Below are 23,090 nucleotides of genomic sequence, written 5' to 3' on the forward strand. Positions count from 1 at the left end.
GGGCTCCTTAGGTATAACAGCACCATTTTCTTCAGAACAGTGGTTATCACATACATAATCATGTTCAATTCATATCAAGCCCCTGCATATTTCCAGCTGCCTTTTCCTTTGGCAGTAAGGACAAAGCTCATTCTTTTTCTTTCATTATACTTCATTAAGTCTGGTGAGGGGCTGGAGGGCTGTTGAATACTCTGAATATGGATGAACTTTGCTCAGATTCAAGGCTGGTTCAGTTGCTACTGCAAACCAGAGATTTCCAAACCCATCAGTTGCAGGGAATTTTAGAAGCTATGACATGAGAAACAAGAATGAAGAAAGAAGCCTTTGTTTTATTTTTTCCCCCTTGACTTGTTAAAAAATAGATCAAAAATGTTTTGGGCCTGCACTGATACAAAGGAGTGAGTTTGAATGTATTCCCTTGCTTCAGGGCAGCAGAACAGGGAGATTGCCCTTCCTGCAGCTCTGCAGCCGGGGCTCAGCCTGGGCTTTGGGTGCTGGCCCCAAGCAGGGCAGCAGAGGGTTAGGAGCTGGATTATGCACGTTCCATAAACAGCAGGCTTCCAAAATTCCTCCAGTGTAATGTTTTATGGGCCAAGTGGAGCATCAGTGGCAGAGGTCCCCTCTCCAGCAGGGCTTGAGGAGCACTGGGGGCAGGCTCTGGAGAAGCCTGTGATGTGAGGGCTGTGTCCTGTGAGCACCAATTCCTCCCCAGACTGAGAAAACTCAAGGGAAAGCTTTGGACAAAACAGAAACAGATCATAAATTGCTTGGTGATCCAGACTGCCATGCAGCCTGTTTGCAATTTTGTTGGCATAGCAAATTATAGGAGTGATGGCAAGTCTGGAGTGATGTGCTCACAGACTGCCTGGGGAGAGGAATTTTGGCACAACAGCTGCCAAAACAAGGGGATCTGCAAGGTAAAATCAGAGGATGGATCTGAGCAGAAGAGAAAGCTGCATCTGGTGTATTCATGTGTGGAGTCTGGGATATGGGATGTAGGAATTAGGCAATGTGCTCACACGAGGTTCCAGACCTGCTGCAGCACTCATCTTGGAAACAATCAATAAATTCAGTCACAGACTGTTCTGGGATGTGAGAAGAGCAGGACTGGGCATGTGATTGATCAAACAGCTGTTGCTGAAATTAGCATTTATAGTGTGAAAAATCAAAGCCAGCCTGTCTTGGAATCAATTTGTTTGTTAATTTGCTTTTATTTTGGGGAAGTAAATATGTTGCTCACCAGGTGCTTTGTAAATGTAATATCCTTTGGTGTTCTTGAGAGACAGGTTTCATTCTGCATTCTTTAACTGTGGGAAGGATGGGTGAGATGAAGCAGTCATCTATCCCTGAGGAGACACAAGGAAACAGTAAAGGAGGAGTTCAGGGTGTTGGGAGAAGGTGTGGGCAGGGAACTTGCTGTGTAAGAGACAGTTCAGTGCATGCTCTGCATGTTTGGTAGGCTTAGGAAAGAGAAATACTCTGTTATTCAGTGTCAAGTATAACAAAGAAGTTGCCTTACTTTGTGTATGTCAATATGGGGAACTTTGCAGTCTGTCACTGTAAGGAGCTGACAGAAACCCAGCCTGTAGGACCTTCTTACTGGATCCTTGTTTTATATTTAGGGGTTTTTTTCTTCCAAGGAAATGCTTCCTTTTTAGAGGCAAGTAAAGAGCAGCCATCTTCTTTGGGTCAGGCTGACCTGCTTGGTGAGAAGCAAACAAGCCCAAAGCAAAGCTGAGGGTGGAAGTGAGCACAGTGTGTCCCTGCCTGCCCATGGGCTCCTGCTGCTGGGGGCTGTGCTGGGGCTGTGTGAGGGAATGGGCTTGCCAGTGAGACAGTTCTATTCCCCATGTTACTGCCAAATGCAGGAAGGTCTAAAGCAAAACATAACATGTGGGAGGGGCCACTGGTGTGGGTGCTTTTGGAGTGTCAGTCCCTCCAGGTTTGGTGTTTCCTCCCATCCTTTTGAAAACTTCCAGGTTGTTGTGCTTTGGAGCCAGTGGGGTAAGGGATGTACGGCCAGATTTGGATGGGCTTATCAAAACTGAGCCTCTCGTACAAGGCTGAACATGAGAGTTGTGACTAGTCCAATTTGCAGACTCTCAGTTTGTTAAACATCAAAAGAAGCCAAGGAGTGAGAGCAGCATGGGAGTGAGGAGGTGGCTGTTCAGCTGGTGGGCACTGCAGTGCTCCAGCAGGGCCACAAGAGCTTGTTAGAGCTGAAACAATCCTCAACCTCCTTTCATCAATGCCCTGTGAATATACAACTCAGTAGGTTACAGCTGGCATGTGGCCCCAGAAAACTTCCCTTCTGCTTCATTTTCTCAATGCAAAAGAAAGAATTTTTCTTGGGAAGAGCTGCTGTTTGATTTATCTGCTCAATGGCCCAGATGTTCGAGCTCATGCTGCTATAAACATGCCTACAGATGTTCCTGCATACATGCACCTGGATTTTTGCACCAGCCCAGTGTACAATACCTTATTCCAAGGGCTGTGCAGCCACAAGGGAGGGGCCTCATAGGTTGTACAGCTGCACAGGAGGGCCCTGGTGCCCACTGCCAGCCCTGGAGCCCTTGCCTGGCTCCTGTCCTGTACCAGGATCTGGCCACACTCTTAGACATGGAGCTCCTTGCAAAGCTGAGCATTTAAAACCATTTCCCACTGCTGAAAGCATGTCATGCCTTTAAGCTGTAATCTCTTGTTTCACAAAAATGTCAATGCACATTTCCTAACTGAAAGATTTTGCTTCATTAAAGCTGGAACAGGCATTCCAGCTCTACTTTTGGAATATCTGAGGGAGATTTATGTCACAACTACCCCATTTCTTTCGAACAGTCTTCACAATGGAAAATGGAAATTATCCTTTCAGTTCACAAAGCTGTTTTGATGTGACCAGAATGATTAATTTGATTTTCACAAGCTATGACTGAAACTGTTAAAAAAAAATGTATCGACCTTTTAGGTTGGGGCTAGAGCCTGCAGTAACTGAAGTTTGAGTTTGTCCCTTTCTCCAGTCATTAGCACAGACCCAAGGCAGCTGCCTGGGAAGGGCCAAAGATGGTCCTTAAGTGAAGCTGCCACCCAAGTCCAAGCTGCCCTTTCCTTGTGAGCTCCTCCCTGCACCTCCCTGCCCATCCTTGCTCCCTCTGAAGGTCTGGCTGCAGGTCTTGTGTCACAATGGATTGTGGCTCATGGTTCTCTCTCTGCAGCCTTTAGAGATTTTTAGTTTGGGGGTGTTCTGTGGGTTAGCCTGGAAGAACTGACCAGGATCTCCTGGCATTGCTAATTGCCAGTCTGAGAAGCCCAGTGGATGAGGAACCATGGCCTTTATGCCTTTGTTAATATTACAGATGCACAGCTCAGAAAGGGATCCTCTCGTGTCCTGTTCTGATCCTCAGTGAGTGGAACCCACAGACTTAAGGCAGAACTGCAAATTTTAGGTGTAAAAATACCAGGTTTCACAGTTGCTTTATGAGGACCCTCCTGGGAAATGGATTGCTGGTGCTGTGGCTGAGTTATGTGATTTCCCTTGGGTGAAGCTCTACAAAGATTTGATAAAACTGATAGCAGTGTTTCATTAGCCAGCAAATTCCCAAAAGGCTGACCATCCACCAGAGCATCAAATTACTGTCTGCAGTGATAGAGGATGGGAGACTGGGCCACAGCTTTTAATGCTTTGAGAAACTCAGATAAATCACTGTCAGGGTAAGTTATCATCTTCAGTCAAGTTGAGAGCCTGAAGACTGGTTACAAGTGGAGAGGCTTTGGGGAAGGATCTGGAATCATCAAGCTGAGCCACAGTAACACAGTGCTTGAAAAGCCCAGGGGCATCACTTAGCATAATGGTCAGTGCCTACATGCTGTGACCTCAGGGTCTGTTAGGAAGCAGCTGGCATCTCAAAAGGCTTTGGGAGTAAATTGCTGATGCTCCTTAATTTTCTAAGAATCTGAATAGCAGTAGGTGATGTTGGTATTTCACCCCATGCTTCAGACAGCAATTTCATTCTTTACCCAGGGGGATATCAGTATTGCTGAAACACAAACTATATCCTAATTTGTGGGATTTTAATAGTCAAGTGAAATGGACCAAGATTTAAAATTCTTCTCATTTCAGTTTGCCCAAATTTTGCCCAATGAAACCAAGCACCTCCACAGACTTTGCCCATATTTAATCAATATCATCCAATTCTTGTGTCCTGAGCCACATGGCTCCTGCACTTGATCTGTAACCTCTGACAGCTCTTTAGCTACCCAGTCATGCTCTGTTAGGGCTTTCCTGTGGATTCTTTTCCCTAGGCTGCTTTGTGCTGCTTCATTTATCTGCCCTTCTGTGGTGGTGTTCACAGGGGTGTGAGGATGAGGGAAGAGACGAGGATCTGACTCCATGTTTCAGAAGGCTGATTTATTATTTTATAATATATATTATATTAAAACTATACTAAAAGAATAGAAGAAAGGATTTCATCAGAAGGCTAGCTAAGAATAGAAAAAGAATGATAACAAAGGCTTGTGACTGACCGAGACAGTCTGGACAGCTGGACTGTGATTGGCCATTAATTAGAAACAACCAACATGGACCAATCACAGATCCACCTGTTGCATTCCACAGCAGCAGATAATTATTGTCTACATTTTGTTCCTGAGGGGTCTCAGCTTCTCAGGAGAAAATATCCCAAGGAAAGGACTTTTCAGAAAATATCATGGCTACACCCTTCCATAACCTCACTGCCTCATTAGTGCTTCATGACAGCAGCTGCTTTGTGGGTTCCATCCCTGCCTCCCCACCAGGATTTGTCCCACTGCCCCCCTCTCCCAGCGTGTCCTGGTGCTGCTCTACACACTCCATTGAGCAGTTCTTTGAGTCTCCAGCAGCACCCAGCTTTACTGCTGCTTCTCCCTAAATGGTGAGTCTCAGAAGAACAGCAAATCCATTTTACAAGTGTTGCCATGGCAATGCCACATCTGGATCTTGTGCCTGTTTGTACCTGGACTGTACAGGTACGTCCTGTAACTGAGAGTCTGGGATCAGGAAGCAGATGAGGATTTTGATGGAATGGCAATAGGTTGTAAAGCACATTCTGAACATGTCCTGCACCTTTCTGGGTCTGTCCTTGTCCTGCCAGTTGACAGTCATGACCCAGCTTTCTGTAGGTTAAAGATACATAAATTACTAAACCAAATGGAGGAAAGTCAGTGAACCCCTGGGTGTCTTAAGGTGATGGCAAATAAATGTCACAGTGTGGACTGGAAGGGCAACAAACCTTAACTGGATTCATACCTAGCACAACAAATTCCTGACTGCAGGGCACAACCCCACACAGGACAGAACTCAGCTGGGCTTTTCTGACATCCTGGTTTGTTTTGTGTGATAAGAAAGAATCTTTTCAGCAGGTTGTCTACCTGCTCCATCTGACATTTTGATGCCAAACCTGTGTGAAGACAGAAGTAATTTGTTCTGCTCCTGCTGAGTGAGCCCCTCGCTGGCTCCTGGCTGTGTGTCACAGTGATATTGGCTGTGGAAACGTGATCAGCCCAGACTGGAGCACAGCACAGAGAGGGAATGTGAGAATTGATTGAGGGAAATCAGAGCCTTGCAAGGAAGGAGGGTCCCGAAGGAGCCTCAGAAATGTGAATTGCAGTTTGTGTGCGTGGCTCAACCTCCTCTGCTTATCTGGGGTTTGTGGCCAGTGGCCCCAGCCCAGGACTGTGGATTCCAGGCCTGGGTCACCACCCCCAGCCCTTGCCCGTGCACTCTCAAAACATCTGTGTTTGTGCTGATGCTGCTCACAAAAGCCTGAGATGTTTTCATTGCTGTCAGAGCATTTAGCACAGACATTAGCACACCTTCCATGCCCTGTGTGTGAGCTCTGGGAATTTGGCTGCACAGAAAACAAGAAAAACATCATATTGTCCTAGATGCTGATTAGTAACAGATGGAGCAAGGTGGTGGCCAGAGGTTCAGGGCTGCTTTTGCCTGCTTTTCTGTGGCAAAAAGACACTACAACAAACAAAACATCCTAAACCAAATGCTTGTGCAAAAGTTGTTTGATTTTTGTTTCATACACATAGGGATGTTTTCAGTGTTCTTGCAAATTTGGCTGGCTGCTTATGCTTACAACTGCTTCACCCTGCAGCAGCTCCAGCTGCTCTGCAGTGGCTCCAGAAGTCCCTGCCCAGCATGGGTCAAAGCAGAACTATGGACCAGAGGACACAAAGGCATTCTTTGTGTGCAGGGCTGCTTGTTTTGCTTCAGGTTGACTCATGCAAATGTTCCAGTGATTCAGAAAGAGACGATATTTGGTTATGGAGACCTGCTGTGCTGGGTCTGAGCTTCAGCAATTCAGGTGCTGTTGTTGATAATTGAACCTTTGTAATTAATAGCAACTTCCACTCAGGGCTCTCAAGGTTTTTGAGTGTTATCCTGTTAAGTTGGCAGCAGAACAGGTTTGTAAGACTGCCAGGCACAAAATCCTCTGCTCAGCATGGGAGAAGTTTGGATGTAATTCAGGACCACTTTGCTTCAGATGGACTATAATTAAAATTTCATAATACCTTCTGGAGGTCAGATTTATGTGCAAATCAGGTACACAGGTTCATAAAACCTTTTTGGCCGATGTTGGAGGTGCTGAAAGGAGACAGCCTGTTCCCAAACAGCTTATTATTTTTGAACATTCATGGGGCTAAGTTCTGGGAAATTTTAGGAAAACACAAACAATAACAATACCATTCATTTCAAAGGGATCAGGATTAGAGCTAAAGACAGGAATAGCTGTGTAAGCTTCTAAGCTACTTTTATAAAATTAAGTGCATTTCCCTGTGTTTTGGGTCAGTCCTCAGCACCTTGGGAGCTGCTGGGATGTCAGGGGTTTTTTTCTCCCTTGTTTCTTTCTTTTCCTCCTGTATTTCTCCCTTGTTACGCAGTGTACCCATTCCAGAGTGATGTGTAATCACCCAAACCAAATCGCTAAGAAGTGATTGGAGAGAAACATTTCTAAATTAGATTATTTGGCTCCCAAATTGCATCTTCCCCCTCTTCCCCCACAACTGATTTCAGGACAGCTGCAATTGCAGCCATGATCTATTGATGACCAGAGGAGATGGGAGCCCTCAGAGAAGCTGCCTGTGTTTGATTGATGCCCAAGTCTGTCCAGCCTAAGGAGAAGGTCCTTAACTAAAGTAAACAGCAGCAAAAAAAAAAAAAAGAAAGAAGGAATTTGTAGTCTGTGTTGAAAACCTCTCACACAGGAAACCTTCTCATAGACTTCTGTATTTCTTTTCAAGTTCTGACTGTTAGAAAAGAGGTAATACAGTCTCAAACTTCATTTCTTTCTCATTTTCAGTTATCTCCTTTCAGGCATTTCTTCCAAGCTGAGAGCCCAGATACAATGGTAGTCTCTGAAGGAAAATAGTTATGATGATGACTGCAGCCCTGGTGGCATTGTTCCTCCTTCACATTCTCCAGTATGAAAGAAATGAATGACATTGCCTTAAAAAATATATTCTGGAAGCAGGTGAGGTCTCATCAGCCTGATTCATCAAGCAAAGCCTTTAGGGTAGTTTGACTCAGACACCTTTTTCTTTCCCTAGTTCCCTGCACCAAGGAACTCCCATTCTCAGTGATTCAGTCCTTTGGAATGGCTTTATCTGTCCTTCAGAATGTTTTTTTCCTTTATTGTTAGTTCCAGGACAGTGAATGGTTCAGCACTTGCCAGTGGGTCTGGCTGAGCTGTGTTCCTTCTGCTTAACAGGGAACACATGAAGATGTTCTTGTCTCTTGCTTATTTTAGCTGGGTGAGGTTGACTTTTTTTCTTCTTTTTTTTTCTTTTTTTTTTTTCTTTTTTCCCCCCCTACTCCTGTCAGTCATGTTACAGAGAAATAAAGAAGAACAAAGGCTGTCTCATTACACTTTCACTGCCAAGCAATTCATCTGGAATGTGTTTGTGTTTCTGTAATGTGGACTGTTGTGTGCTGGGGGGAAAACAAGACCAGATGATTTCTACTCTGCTGATCACTGTCAATTTACAGTATGGACAAGAACTTTAAAATACCAGTAACTTGGAAACTAAAAAAGTTTCAGGAAAGGTTTTAAAGGAGAAAGTGATTGACTGGAGAAGAGTTTGAGACTGATGGGGTGATGGTGCTGGGACTGCAGAGGTGCCTGGTGCTGTCACTGAGCTGAGGGTCAGCAGAGCAGTGCTGGGCTCCATGCTGGGGGCAGCAGCAGGGAGGATGTGCTGGCCATGAGCCCAGGCTGAGCTGCAGGAGGCGTCAGTGCACCCCATTCCTTGGAAGTGTCCTGCTGCCCTTGGCTCCCAGATGCCCAGGAGAGGAGTGGTCAGGTCAGGCTGTGGTGCCCCAAGCTCCCCTGGCTGCCCTGGGCAGGTGGTGGGCAGAGAGCAGGGCTCAACCTGGATGTTCACTTTTCTGTCTTAAAAATACTTCTACACAGTAATTTTTATAAACACCCCCTGTAGTCCCCCACACCTTTGCCAAGTCATCTCATCAAATTACTGGTGGTACTTTGAAAAAAGTGCAGTCTCCCCATGCAGGGGGCTCTGCCAGGGCAGGGGATGGTGCCCCAGCCCTGTATCCTGGTGTCAGCATCAGACCTCTACAGCAGGAGACACACTGAGACCAGAAGCCTCAGACTGAATAGGAAAAAGGATTCTTCCAAGGGATTTTGTGGTTTTTCAAATATCTCTTTATCTTTAGGACCAGCTCAAAAAAACATCTCTTCCTGGATACACATTCAGCTTCTTTTCTTGCCAGTTTTCCTTCAGATCCAAGTGTTACATGGAGTCCCTCAAGACCAAGCTGCTGCCACCTGCGCTGTGCTCACTTCAGGATGGAGCTGCCAGGTGGGAGCTGTGGGACCACAGCAGGAGAGTGGGGGGTGGTTTCTGGCACCTGCCCCAGCTTCTGCTCTCAGCTGGGAAGAACTGCTCTGGGACCACCTCCTGCTCCATTACCCAAAGCCAAACCCCAGGCACAGCAGTTTGGGCTCTGATTTGTGCTCCTCCCAAGGCTCTCTGTGTCCCTGAACTGAGGGCTGATACCACCCACCTGGCTTCCCCCAGCACCAGCAAACAGGCAAAGAGAAGAGAGGCTGGGATGTTATGGAGAGAGGGTAGCAGCTGTGTGATTTTACATAACAGCACAATTTTGGGACGTTTCAGCTGATTGTGCCATAATAGCAGCTGGTTTTGTGGTCCTGATGGAGCTGCAGTTGGTCTGTGCTCAGAAATGGGTCAGTGAGAGGAAGGAGCTGTGAGGGCCATCACCCTTCCATCAGGGCAGCAGTGGAGCTGTGCATTTCACTGAGCCCTGCCCTTGCTTTCCATCTCTGTCAGGAGGTGCTGAGGCACAGGGTTTGGCTGGGAAATGGTCAAAGCCCCTTTAACTCCAGCTGTGCCCCTGCTGCACAGCAAGCAGCGCTGAGCAGAATCCTGCCAAGCTTTCCTCCAGCACAGCCCTTGTTTGGAGCTCACTTCTGAGCACTGACATCACTCCTGCAGCTTGCCAGGGAGCCTTTGGGGGCCCAGGGAATCAGGAGAGCTCTGAGGAGGGGCACCAATGTGCTGGTGTGCCAGACAGAGGTTTGTCTTTGGGGTGTGTGGTGCCTCTGCTCCTGAAATTCTGGATGTTGGGAAGAGATTTGGGCATTCACAGATCATCTGGGAATGTGGCATCTGGCATCTAAAGGAAAAAGTACATGTACATTTTTTTTTCCCCTTGCAAGCCAGGAATTGTAGTGAGTGCAGCTGGGGCTGTAAGGAGAGAAAACAGAGCAGTGGATAATTCTGCTTTTCCTGGAGCAGTCAGATAAAGGGCAGTTGAAAAGAGAGAAGGGAATGAATGCAAGAAATGCTTTTCATACTAGGAATGCAAGCTAACCCAAGCTGGAATTGTCATCAGTGTTTCCAAAACTTAGCCCCTGAAATATCTGAAGAAATAAAAAAGAAAAAAGAAAATCCAAGAGGGAATAAGAAGCACTGAAAAAGGCTGTGAATGCTTTAAGGGCAAAAGAATCCCAGTGGGAGATGCCCAGACTGGCAAGGATGTGAAGGGCACTGTGGAGTGGATGAGTGCTGGCAGGTGGGGGTGAGGGGTGAGCTCTTGGCTGAGCTGCTTGCAGAGCCAACCTCCCCACATCTGAGACAAGGCCACTTTCTGCTTCTCACTGTCATGGAGCACCACTGCCCTCAGGGAGGGACCCCTGCACAGGGCCACGGCCCCTGGAGGCATTGGCCTCCTCCAGCTCTGTACCAAGACCCCAAACTCAGCAACTGAACTCTGGGCTGAGAGACTGAAGTTGGAAATTTTATTATTTTAGAGAAGTATTTGCTTCTGAAGTATAGCAAAGTATTTTTAATTTTTTTCTAATTGAATGAAATAAAATATATTGTCCATAGCTAAAACTTCAGATGGTGATGGCATTTATGTCCTGGCTTTCATTCAGATTTTCAGTGAAAAACCAGCATTTTCGGAATATAACCTGCAGAACACCACCTATTCTCCAGTCACTCTCTGAAAAAGAAAGCTGCTGCTCGTGGGTAGGTTTTGGGACTGTATGTTCAGTGCTCATGGCCTCCCTGTCTTCAGAAATGTTCCTTTCAAATCATGCTTTATCTTCTGCATCACTTATTCAAGAACCCTGGCTCTTGATTTCTGTCTGAACATTTGTAGCTGCTATATAGTCAGACTTTTTTTTTGTTGTTGTTATTTTTCAAAGCTTCAAAGTAGTTTTCTTTCCAGAGGAGTTTGCTTCAAACTAAAGAAAAAAGGCTTGACCGAGGCTTCAGGAGCAACTCCCCACCCTTTGCCAGTGTCAGCTGGCTCTGGAAAAACCCACCAGGCTTTTTCTCCTGTTATTGAACCCTCTAGAAAGGGAAAAATCCCAACATTACCTGAACGTGGCAGTGCTCACTTCTGTCTCCTGAGGGACCATGAGTGACAGCAGCCACGTCAGCTGCCCTGTACATCCTGTCCCCTCTGGATCTGCTGAGCCTTCCTTGCCAAGGGCCAATCTTCTGCATTAGTGCATGTCAAATTCCCTGTCCTGAGCCAACAGAGACTCCCTGGGCTTTACTTCACAGCCATTGGATAGTCATAGGGAATGAACTGAAGGTTTAGACTAGAACTGTGTCCTTTCAGCTGAGAACAGCTTGCCTCTGCCCTCCTCAAGTGCTTTGCTGTGTGTGCTGCTCCTCTCTGGGTGTCTGGCACATGGAATTAGAAACAATTGTAGCTACAGTAGAGAAGTCATGGTAAACCTGTCAGGTACAGTGTTTTGTGCTAGAGCTGACTCTTCCTCTGGCCCTGGGGAGTTCCTCCTCCCCAGCTGAGGGACACTCAGCTAACCCAGGCTGCTCCCTAGGAAAGGACATGCTCCATTACAGTGAGCAGTTGGCTCCAAGGCCATACAGCTCCTCCCCAGTGCTCCAGATCACTGTGAATAATTCAGATGTCAGGCTTCACTGCAGAAAGGCTGGTCTAGCGTATTTGAAGGAGTTATTTCCAGCTCCTAAGTCAAGCATCAGCACCCTGGTATCCCACACGTGTCCTCCATTGTTTGTTCCCTCTGTCTGTCTGCAGCATGAGAATCCAATTACACTGCCTCCAAGAAAGCTCTCAGAATAAAAGCTCAAATCTTCTTTCAAGGGGATGCAATTCAGTATCTGGCAGAGACAGTTTGTGCCTAGTGCCTTCCTTCCATATTTTTCCCCCAAACAGGGATTTTTCTCAGGGAAAAAACAAAAGCCATTGGGACTGGTAAATTTACCACATTAGGAGTGGTAAATGTTATGATTTTGCCCAAAAGTCTGCCCTCATTAAGTGAAAATGTTTTGTAAAAGCTGGATTATAGCTGAAATGGTTCTCATGTTTCAGGAGGGAGCACACAGTGATTGATGTGGGTGGGATGGAGGAACACACAGGTGACCCTTGTGCTGCTGTGAGCTGAGCAGATCTTTCCCTCCCCAGGAGCAAAACCCTGGCTCACCTGCACAGAAATTGTTTTTTTTTTAATTGTTAGCACCTGTCTGAATTACAGAGCTGCTTTATTTAATGTATTACTGGGGTATTCACTCTGTCATCACCGAATGTGGGTTATTTATTATGATCAAGTCCATGAAATGTCCTGTAAAATTCCTGTGCCTGTTCGTCCCACGTTTTCTGAGTCACAAGAGCAGGAATAATCATTGCAAACGGAGAAGAATACAATGTCCCAAGTGCATCAAAGCAAATATAAAAAGAGAAAATGTTGCAGATTCATGGTATGTAAGGAATGTCCAGACCTTTATTTCTAACACACCTTTTGAGTGAGATAAAACTTCAGGGGTTGTTCTATAGCTCTTGTTGTTTCTGTTATTTATCAAACTTTTATTTCACGTAGAAAAGAGTAAACTATGAAACTCTCTAGGGCAGAGAAATCTTGCAAGAAGCTGCATGGTGCAACAAACACATTGAATTGAATTTTCCTCATTTGGACTTGACAATTTCAGCTGTTGAATTTTCTCCCTTTGGATGAGGCTCAGGCACTGAAACTTCCTGTCTGCTTCCAGCTGCTTTCAGCTCTGAATGGCAGGGCAGAGACACTTTCTTTTTCAACCCAGAAATCTGATTATGGCACCAGCAGACCTTGGTTTAGGCTTTGCCAGGATCCCTGCTCCCAGCTGGCAGGAGAGGGGATTCTCTCCGGGGCTGGACACTCCTGGTGGGTGCTCTGGGCATCAGCTCTGGGTGTCCTGAGTGCAGACCCAAAGCAGAGTGGCCCTTTATCTCCAGCAGCTCTCACCTCCTTTCCTGATGACACGGGAAGCCCACACTCAGCATCAGGAGTGCAGCTCAGGGAAGGATGGATGAAGAAGACCAAGGCAAGAAACCAAAGAATCCACAGCTGGAACATGATGGGAATATCTGCATTAGGAAAAGTTTTAATGCAGTGGCCTCAGGTTCACAGGATTTCTCATCTGCCTTCTTGTGAAGTTTTTACATACCTCATAAATATGAAACATAACAATCTGCAGGGACCTGTGGGGACAATTTTATTCAGTTTTTGAGCTCAATACTCCAGTGATGACAGCATTTTCTGTACATCTTCATGGGAGCAGACAGGGACAAGCATTTGAATGCAGGTACCCACTGAGCCTATAGTAACAGCCAGCAGAGAAAATCTCCACTGCTATTATGATTTGCCTCATCATTAAATTTTGTCCAGTAGTGGAGATGAATCATGTCTTTAGAATTCATTTCCTTAAAATAAGCTTAAATTCAGGTGCAAGTGCAAGCAGCCTCGACCCTGGATGCTTTTACATGCTGTACAATGAGTGTGACTTCTGAATTATCTCACTTCTCTCTGTCAGGCAGGAACAACTCCTTGGAGGGAAGTACAGGAAAGATTCCATGAATCCACTGAGCTCAGGGACTTGTTCCCAACAGCCCCTTGGCCTCCATGGGCAAAGACAACGAATCATGGCAATGTCCTGTGAAAATGTTTGAAATCTGGTGTTTTCATGTTCCCAAGGATCTGAGTTTTTATAGTATAGCTCTGATTTCTCTGGGCCTCATCAACATTGATCTGCTGATGAGATTACATTAGATCACATTAGATCTGCTCAGAAGGTGGATATGCATCTCAAGTGACATTTCAGCAATCTGACATTTCTTTTCAAAAGAGCATTAACAAGGAGAATGCTAAATAATCTCACAAAAAATGAAAATTTCCAATAATTTGTGTCTCAAGTAGTGTCAACATGTGAAAGTCAAAAATCTTCTACAGGAACAAAGGGTGGCACAATCACCTGGATGGCTTGGCAAAAGTGCATTTATCCTATGCTTTGTCTGTCTGCCTGAGAGGAGCCAGCACCAATGCATGATGAGCCCCAAAGCCTGCTTTGAGCAGCTCAGAATGTTTTCAAGTGAATAATAACTGCAGCAAACCAGCATGTGATTGCTGAAGTGTTTGTACCTGCAAGAGAATAAATCTGTTCTGCAGGAATATGGGATGAGAGTCACCCCCCTCTGGCACCTGGGACATCTCACTGCAGTTGGGGTCATGAATGTGCATGTTTCCCCCTCAAATCCCAGTACCTGAAACCTGCACTGTTTTGAGACTCAGGGAGCAGAGGGGAGAACTCTTTTTGTCTTTTTGTCGTTTTGTCCACTTTCGTGGCAGTGGACAAAACACAAATGCTGCTGTGCCCCCTCTCCCTCCTGATGCACAGCAGGGAAAAGGCAGGGAAGTGGCAAAGGGGCCTGTTGGGGCCATATACAGCAAAGGAGCCCAGGGATGGAGCCCTGTGTGTTCCTGCAGCCTCTGCCAGGCTGCTGCAGAGATGCCAGAGGTGCCTGAGTGCCCTGGGGCTCAGCACAGACCCCAGCCCAGCCAGGATGCAGAGTGACCATCCTGGGTGCCCCCCGTGCATGCAGGGCTGCTGCTCCTACTGTCAGATTGCATTTCACTTGTCACTCTATCCTCTGCACCACATGAGAGCAGGAAGGGGCTGGGGCCGAGCCCAAGGGCCTCAGATGTTCTCTGCTAAAACTCTGGGATGAAGAGAAAGAGAAGTGCCACAAAGTAGTGAAGATGCTTCACCCCCATGCAGCACTTGTGCTGGGTGTCCAGAGAAGAGCAGAGAGCAGACAGGGGAGATCATAGTACATCCACCCTCCATCTGTGTTTTGCTGCTCTCTGGATCTGCACATGTCAGGCTGCGCTGTTGCCCACGTGTGGGTTGTGATACACCTCAGGAAAAACTGGGAAGAGATCTGCCATTGGCTCCTTCCTGTGCAGTGTGTCATCTGGCAGCTGTGTATATCACAGGGAACACAGGGACCATTCTGCTGATGAACAAAGCTGCTTCACTGAGTTGTCAGAGATACTTGGAGGGGGAATAGCAAAGCGAAAGGCAGCCCTTGATTTTTTGTTTCTGCCAAGCTCTGAAAACTCTTGGGAAACGGAAACCTGATGGATTAAGGACTGTGTGGAGAACCAGTAAAGCAGATTTCCGAGGATAAGTTGCAGATTGAAGAAGAACAGTCCCAAAAGGAATTATTCACTAAGATTTATTCCTTGGTGCAGAGAGAAAGTGTTTGGGGATCTCTGATATTTCAGCCTCTGAATCAGCATCTCTGAGGGGGACATATGGGACTTAAGGACAGCCGACAGGGAGCCTCTGAGGTGAAGCTGATGTGTCCCCAGCACAGGCAGAAGGACCCATTTATCGATCCTTTTCTCTAACTCGCAACCATGGGGCAGATTTTTGAAAGGCAAGTGTGTGTGTTCCCTCCTGCAACCACTGGCTTTAGCAGCTGAGCTGGCAGAAGGCGCTGACGAGTGTGGCTGGACCGGGCTCTGCTGCCCCAGCCATGAGACAGCACACCTGGTTCCCCTTGCAGTACATGCCCAAGCCCTTCTGGAGAGCAGAGAACCACAACACCACCAGCTTCTTCTCTGCACTGTACGGCTTCCCTAACCAGTCCTTCTTCCACAGTGACTTGAACCTGGAGGACCTGGGGGACTTTGATAGCGGAGCCAAGTACGAGGGCGAGTCCCAGAGCCGGACAGTGCAGGCGCTGCTGATCATTGCCTACTCTGTGATCATCTGCATCTCTCTCTTTGGCAACATCCTGGTGTGCCACGTGGTCATCAAGAACAAGAGGATGCACTCTGCCACCAACCTCTTCATCGTAAACCTGGCTGTGGCTGATGTGATGATCACCACCCTGAACACCCCCTTCACACTGGTGAGCCCCGTCCAGCCGTGCCTGCCGGTGTCTGTGTGTGCCTGTCAGCTGTGTGCACTGGGATTGAAGGGCTGGGACCAGGCTGGGATCCAGACTTTCTTTTGCCCCCCCTACCCCTTTTGCCTCCTGGAGAGGGTGCAGTCATGGCCCCCATCCCAAGCACCCCCTGAGCAAGTGGAGCTGGGGGCTCACACCCCCTCCTCACAATCCATTGCAGGGGTCCCTCTGCTGCAGCTTCCCCCTCTGCCTGGGCAAGGCACAGGTCTGGGAGCCCTTTTTGCCTGTAGATGGGGAAGGAAGTAGGGACAAGTTTGACACGAGAAAATCCAGCTAATGGTTGGTTTCCTATGGAAACAACATGAACCAGGTCAGTCCTTGTGCAACATCTCAGGGAAGTGCTCAGGCTGCACTGAACAGTGTCGGTGGCGTGTCCCTCCCTCGGCCACTACAGACGGTGCTTCCTGGGGTTAATGGTCCTTTTTTATTTTCAGTGACTAAAAATACATATGATATAAAATACTATTAAATGAATGAGGTGGGAAAAATGAAAGATTAATTTCTTGCCCCACTGTCACAGACTATACATTCCATGTACACAGGACTCTGCTCCTGGATTTAACCCAGCACTCCTGTTCAAAATCCTCCTGCTTCATCCCTGCCCAGAGCGCTCTTCAGCCTTCCAAAAGCAGGTTTTGAATTAGTTATTGGAATTCACCCTTTCTTAAATTGATGCTGTTCCTTTGGTGGGACTTCCCTGCCTTGCTCTGATGGGATTTGCATCCTATAATTTGTTCAGGGAGAGCCTGGTGCCCTCTTGTGTGTTCACACACAAACAGCCACACACTGGGCACGTGTAATTAAATTTCTATCAGCTCTCTCAGGAACGAGCTTTGCACCAGCTCCAGAGATCCAGCACACTGCTCCAGTTCAGTGACAGTCAATGCTGCAAGATTCACCCCTACAGGGAAATTAATTAGACTAATTGAAAACAGATTAGCTAGTACAATTTTCTGTGGACAGATGCTTTGTAGTAAATATACTTTACTTCAAATTAGCTTAATCTGCAGAAAAATGAGTGACATTAATTTGTAATTAATATTACACAGTCAGGAATAACAAGGGAATGAGGCAATTTGGCACATTCTCCTCTGCAGAAAAGCCATCATCAGTAAGACCTCTCGGGGAACAGGTGAGATGGATTCCATGGATTCCTCTCTCTAAGTTTGGAGACTGTGCAGCTTTCAGCATCCAAAGGTATAATGTTTTCTGGGAGGCAACTAGTGTGCCCTGCAGAGCCTTAGCCTCAGAGCTAAGATTTCATGTGTTCCAGAAGGGCCATGGTAAATTTACAAGTGTACACATGTACACAACATGCACAGAGCACTGCTCAAGCTATTGGTTTGCACAGTGCAGTAAGTCTCACCTCACTTTGAGACCCTCTTACACAGTCACTCTTTCTCTAGGAAAAAATGAGGATAAAGCACCTCCAAAGCCTCAGGAAGCTGTATTAAAGCACCTGGGAAGCCAATTTGCTTCTCTTCGGGTACTGCTCCTCTTAATCTGATGTTGTCTGTCCTCCAGGTGAGGTTTGTGAGCAGCACCTGGGTTTTTGGAAAGCTGATGTGTCACATCAGCCGCTTTGTTCAGTACTGCTCTGTCCACGTGTCTGTGCTCACCCTCGCTGCCATCGCACTGGACCGGCACCAGGTATGTTGAAGACACCACTCCTGTGCTTGCTAGAAAATAATGTGCTAAATACATATTTGTTTCCTCCTCAAATCCCAGTACCTGAAACCTGCACTGGTTTGAGACTTAGGGAACAGAGGGGAGAACTCCAGCTGTGGACAAAACACCCATGTTTTTTACAGTGAGGGTGGAGAAATACTGCAATGGGCTGTCCAGAGAGGTTGTGGTTTGTGGCAGTCTCTGTTCCTGGAGGTACTGAAAAGCTCGGGAGATCAGTGCCAGACAGCCTGGTCCAGCCCTGCTCTGCCTGAGCCATTGGGCTCATGGGCTCCCTGCCCTCCTCAGCCCTGCCTCAGAGCACAGGGAATGAGTGCTGAATTCAAACATCAGCCAGCCCACACGATCTCTGCACACAGATTTATGAGAGTCTGTCTGTTCCGACGCTTGCCTCATTCCTTGCCTTAGGCTGGAAACAGTAAGAACGATGTTAACTCATCCAGTTCAAGGTCAGAAATTCTCTCCTCCTCCAGCCCTGTGATACTTACCAGCCAGGAAAACCTTTCAAGTCAAGCAATCAGTACAGACTGAAGGATTTCCTTAAGTGAAACAGAGTTTGTAATTTGTTCTTTAGCTGATGAGCGCTGAGTGCTGAGAGGCCACATCCAGCAAGGTGAGCTCTCAGGCAGATTGGATTTCTTGCAGTCCTGGAGTCACAGAAAAGCAACTTCAGGTGATAAATGCCGAGGCTGGATGAACTTCAAACCAGGAACTGGCTCCACCTGGTGTCAGAGAATCACGGGGACTGCTGAACCACAATCAGCCACTTCTGTCCTTTTTACCACAAAGAGTTTGACAGTCTGCCCATTTCATGTGCAATATTACAGCTCCTGAAATCAAAGCACTTTGACAATGATTCATTTTAATCAGTAGATTCTGAGTTGATGGCAAGGCATGGCTAGGTATCAAGAAGTGTTTAATTAAGGGCAAAAAATACATGCCCTTTAATTCAGTGGAGGAGGTTCCTCAGGGCTGGAATGAACTAGTATGGCCCAAGGAGATAAAGACAGAAGTGAGGAGATGTCCTGGACTAAAGAGAAACCAACACTTGCCTCTATAAATATTGCTAATCCTGAGAAATACCACAGCAGACAGATACTCTGGGGGAGCTGTACAACTTGATTAAGTAGGTATTTATAATGGTACTAGAAATGACATGCATAAAATACCGAAGACCTCATCAGCCAAGAGATCATCTGGATGGCATGATAGGTCTATTTTTAATTACTGTTTCATTGCCTAAGGTAATCCTCCACAGTGCTTATAGCTCAACAGAGAGCTCACTACCGTGGTCTCTGGCATCCTGCTGATGGGTCATACAGAATGTGTTTCTCTGCTCAGGCTCTGGGCCAGCAGTAACATCCAATACACACACAACTTCATGCATTTCCCAGCCCTTGTGCTCCCTGAAGTCCTGTAAAGTGAGTCTCTCTGCTGTGGAGAGATGTGGAGATGTGGAGCTGCTGCTGCATGTCACATGCAACATGGGGCTTAAAGAGTGACCAAGACGCTGTAAATCCTCAGGAGTTGTTCTTCTCTGCAGGTGATCATGCACCCTCTCAAGCCACGCATGTCCATGGTGAAAGGAGGGATTTGCATCATCATCATCTGGGTTATGGCCAGCTGCTTCTCACTGCCCCACGCCATTTATCAGACTCTGACAAAGTTTTATATTGGGTAAGACATTTACATATTTTTTGTTGCATGATATTTGCAAAGCCCCAGATAAGCCAAGGCCACACCCCTCCATCCATGATATTAGATATTAGATATTAGGTGAAACAGAGAAGTTTTAGTTCCCTTCACATGGCTGCTGTGTCTGTCACAAAGGGACAATGACAATCGATGGAATTGTTTCCAGGTTGGTTCATTAGTTGTTTTGGGCTCAGAGGTTCAACCGTGTAATTTGGGGCAGGGACAGGGGAGAAAGCCTCCTTGTCAGCAGAGGATACAGATGCCAATATGGATGATTTTTTTCTTTTCCTGGGGATGTGTTTAAGATAACCTTCACTGGGGCCAAAGGTCAAACCTAGAGTAAAATTTTCCATTGAAAGTGGCACCTTCCTATGACATCAAATGAGTTCTGCTACCTGTACCTGTACTGAAACTTGTCTGAATGTCTGGACTGTTTGTCCTCAGATGTGCAGCTGGTAGTGGAACTGAGAGCTCTTTCTCTTTGATCTTCAGAAACAGAACCATCCGAATGGTCTGCCTCCCCAGCTTCCCTCCTCCTGCTGATCTTTTCTGGAAGTACTTGGACCTGACTACGTTTGTTCTCTTGTACGTTCTGCCCTTGCTTGTGATCTCCATCACATACACCATGGTGGCCAAGAAGCTCTGGCTGAGGAACGCCATCGGGGACCTCACCATGGAGCAATACTATGCCCACCAGAGGAAGAAGAAGATGACGCTGAAGATGCTGATGGTCGTGGTGGTTGTGTTTGCCGTGTGCTGGTTCCCCCTGAACTGCTACGTGGTGCTGATCTCCTGCAGGGCCATCCACAGCAGCAACGCTCTGTACTTTGCTTTCCACTGGTTCGCCATGAGCAGCACCTGCTACAACCCCTTCATCTACTGCTGGCTGAACGAGAGCTTCCGCGCGGAGCTGCGCTGCCTGCTGTGCGTGTGCCGCCGCAGGAGCACGGCTCAGGGCCACGCTCTGCAGCCCATCTCCCCCCTGTTCCGCCGGGCCAAGCCTGACAACTGCCCCTGCAAAAGGAGCAGCACGTGCCAGAAGGCACAGGCCCCCTCCCAGAGGAACTCTGCAAGGACGGACATTTCCAGCGTGCAGCCGATCGTGGCAGAAAGCTGAACCTTTCATCTGACAGCTGGGCAGCATCACACAGGGATTGCAAAACCATGGGGAAAATGGGTTGGGAAAGGGCTCTGGAGACCATCAACTCAACCTACAGCATGCAAACTTCAACCTTTGACTGGGTCATTCAGGACCTTGTTCTCTCAGGTATCACAATTCTCTAGGGATGAATGGCCCACTTGTGGGCTCCAGAATGAGGGGTGTTGAGTGAATTTTTCATTAGAACAGTCAGCAAAAATGAAAAGAATTATTTAACAGCACACAAAGCCTTTCATGGTCTAAGCAAACATGGGGAAGCTACACTGGTTATACACACACCAGCTACACACTGTGGCTTGATGTAAAGCTGTTAGGGCTTTAACTTTGTGAATTGACATTTCTCGGCATAAAATCTAAATGATTTTCACTTTCAATAATATTTTATTTTTTACCAGTCCTCAAGAACTGTGTTCTTTGTGGATTCCCTGCCAGCCTGGCAGCCCTTCCCCTCTGGGTCAGCCTGTCTCCCTGTCCTGTAGTTATCCTGTGGGCAGCAGCAACCTTTAAGCAGCTATGGAATTGGGGGTTCTGCCTTTGTCTGAGATGGAACCAGCAAACCAGACCTGCAGGTTTTCAACCCAAAAGGCAGGAGATGGAAGAAGTTTTACCTGTGACATGTAAAGGGTCATGTATTCCCTGCTCAGTTAAACTGAGCATCAGACAATGTGTCACAGCATTCACCTCAAGCACAGATCCTTGTGTTGCAGCTACATTGCAGGTGGCAGGGCACACCAGTGATGGTCCTGGTCCAAACAGTGTCTCTGGAATTCAAGAGATAGCTGGGATTCCTGGGGATGTGTGTGCCTGACAGCTGGCACCAGCAGCTGCTGCTCTGGGGGCTCACAGTGGAGCCAGCCACCACATTTCAGAGCTGGGTTTGGGTCACTAGAAAGAGATGAGAGCACATGGCCAGCTTCAGCCTATGGCTATGAAAAGCCACCAAAGTTGTGTTCTCCTCTTTCTCAGAAAGAATTACCAGTTTCTTTCTGTCCATTCTGCACTGGCTCAGCCCTTTTGTTGGTAAAGGGTTGAGCTTCAAAAGACAGTGAAAAGGAAATGAGCTTCAGTCTTCCCATGCAAAATACTCTAAATTACACCTCTATAGCTGAGCATTTCCACCCAGACTGGCAGTATGTCACAGCTGCAGGCCTGCGTGAAAGGCTGTTTCAATTTGGAAATCAAGATGCTTTGATAGGTACAAAAATATGTGACCTGAGAATGTATTTGTATTTCAAAAAGAAACTGCGAAGGGGAGGAAGGAGTAAGAGTAACGGTAATCTTGCTTTTTCCTAAGTTATTGTGGGAAGGAGGAGGACAACTACAGCTGGGATAGGGACCTGGCATGGCTTGGGACACTGCAAATCCCAGTGGCATTGACAGTACCAAGGCTTCAGGTCTGGGCTCCCATCTGAGGCACAATGATCTCTTTTCCTTCACATCTGCAGGAATTACTTTGCAGAGGATTTGCTATGGGGAGGAAATGGAATTAGAAACATCTCCTCAAAGAGCAAATACCCAGGGCTCAAGTATTGGCTCTGACCAGGTGAACTTTTGATTTGGTTCCACTGGAGTGGAGTCCTGCTGGAGCTGGCACCACAGAGGGAGTACCAAAACCTTTAATTCTGTGTTACAAGTAAATTACAGCATTAACCAGACATCACTCCTAACTGGGTGTTTTACTGTCTGGAAAACTGGGAATCCATGACACTGCAAATGGCATTTCCCTACTATTACTGTCTGGAGGTTTCTATAAACAAGATGTCTCTTCTTAAAAAAACAAACCAATCACAAATGCAAATAAACATTGTTACTGTAACTTAGTAAAACTTATTCAAATGCTCTCCTCTTTACATAGGAAAAAAATCAATGAGAATAAATAACGCAGCTTGCATGTATATCCCCACCCACTCCCAGAGAACTGTCAAACTCCTTACTCTGGGCTAAATAAATCAGAGTCTGTTCTTGCCCCCCATCCTTCAGCAGGTCAGCATGCTGGCTCAGCATCCCTCAGCCTTGTGTGGATGGACGGATGGTGCAGGCCAAGGTCAAAGCCACGGGCTGCCCATCTGCCCTTGGCAGCAGGGAGACATCATCCCTCACCTGGCAACATCATCCCTCACCTGGCAACATCATCCCTCACCTGGCAACATCATCCCTCACCTGGCAACAGCTCTCCAAGGGATGGTTTGCTCCCAGATGAAAAGCTGACATTGTTTCTTCAGAGCACATCCATCCCATGCTGATCCTTGCACAGCAGTGCTTTCCTCATTAGGAGTTTGCAGTCTGGCAGTGTTGAGCTGCCTTAAAAAACATCATTTCTTTGAGGTGATTGTTTTTGTAAAAGTCTGGCAAACTTCCTTCTGATTACACACACCCTCCCACCGGATGCTCTTGCTTTAATACGCGCTCTGTTAAAATATCTGTGTGGTTGTAATAGAGTAAGATTTGATCCACCAATGTTCTTTGGGGGCTAACAGTCAAATAAAATACTGGTTCAGTACCCTCGCTCTCCTCTGGGTTTTGTGCAACTTCCAAGTCATGAAAAGGAGATGATATTCCCTCTTACAAGAGGATTAGCAAAAAAGCCAAGACTGCTGCTCGTGGCAGACATAAACACACGATCAAAACTTTTGTCTCCATGTGTCTTGACTTCTTTCAGCATGAAAAGTCCTTTGCACAAAGAAGTGCTGTGGTTACCCAGGTGAGGAGTCAGCCATGGATGTGCCCTGACTGCAAATGCTCTTT

General features: G+C 46.9%; 1 protein-coding gene across 1 annotated transcript; it reads left to right on the forward strand.

The window, feature by feature from the left end:
- The first annotated feature begins 14,709 nt into the window (after positions 1 to 14,709).
- On the forward strand, positions 14,710 to 22,845 carry LOC129125896 (G-protein coupled receptor 83-like). Its single transcript, XM_054641582.2, has 4 exons — positions 14,710 to 15,748; positions 17,330 to 17,455; positions 19,035 to 19,168; positions 19,679 to 22,845. Exons 1-4 carry the CDS (start codon positions 15,371 to 15,373, stop codon positions 20,301 to 20,303), a joined length of 1,263 nt encoding a protein of 420 aa, XP_054497557.2. The 5' UTR covers positions 14,710 to 15,370; the 3' UTR covers positions 20,304 to 22,845.
- The last annotated feature ends 245 nt before the right edge of the window (positions 22,846 to 23,090 follow it).

This window comes from Agelaius phoeniceus, chromosome 14, assembly GCF_051311805.1.
Source record: "Agelaius phoeniceus isolate bAgePho1 chromosome 14, bAgePho1.hap1, whole genome shotgun sequence".
Lineage (NCBI taxonomy): Eukaryota > Metazoa > Chordata > Aves > Passeriformes > Icteridae > Agelaius > Agelaius phoeniceus.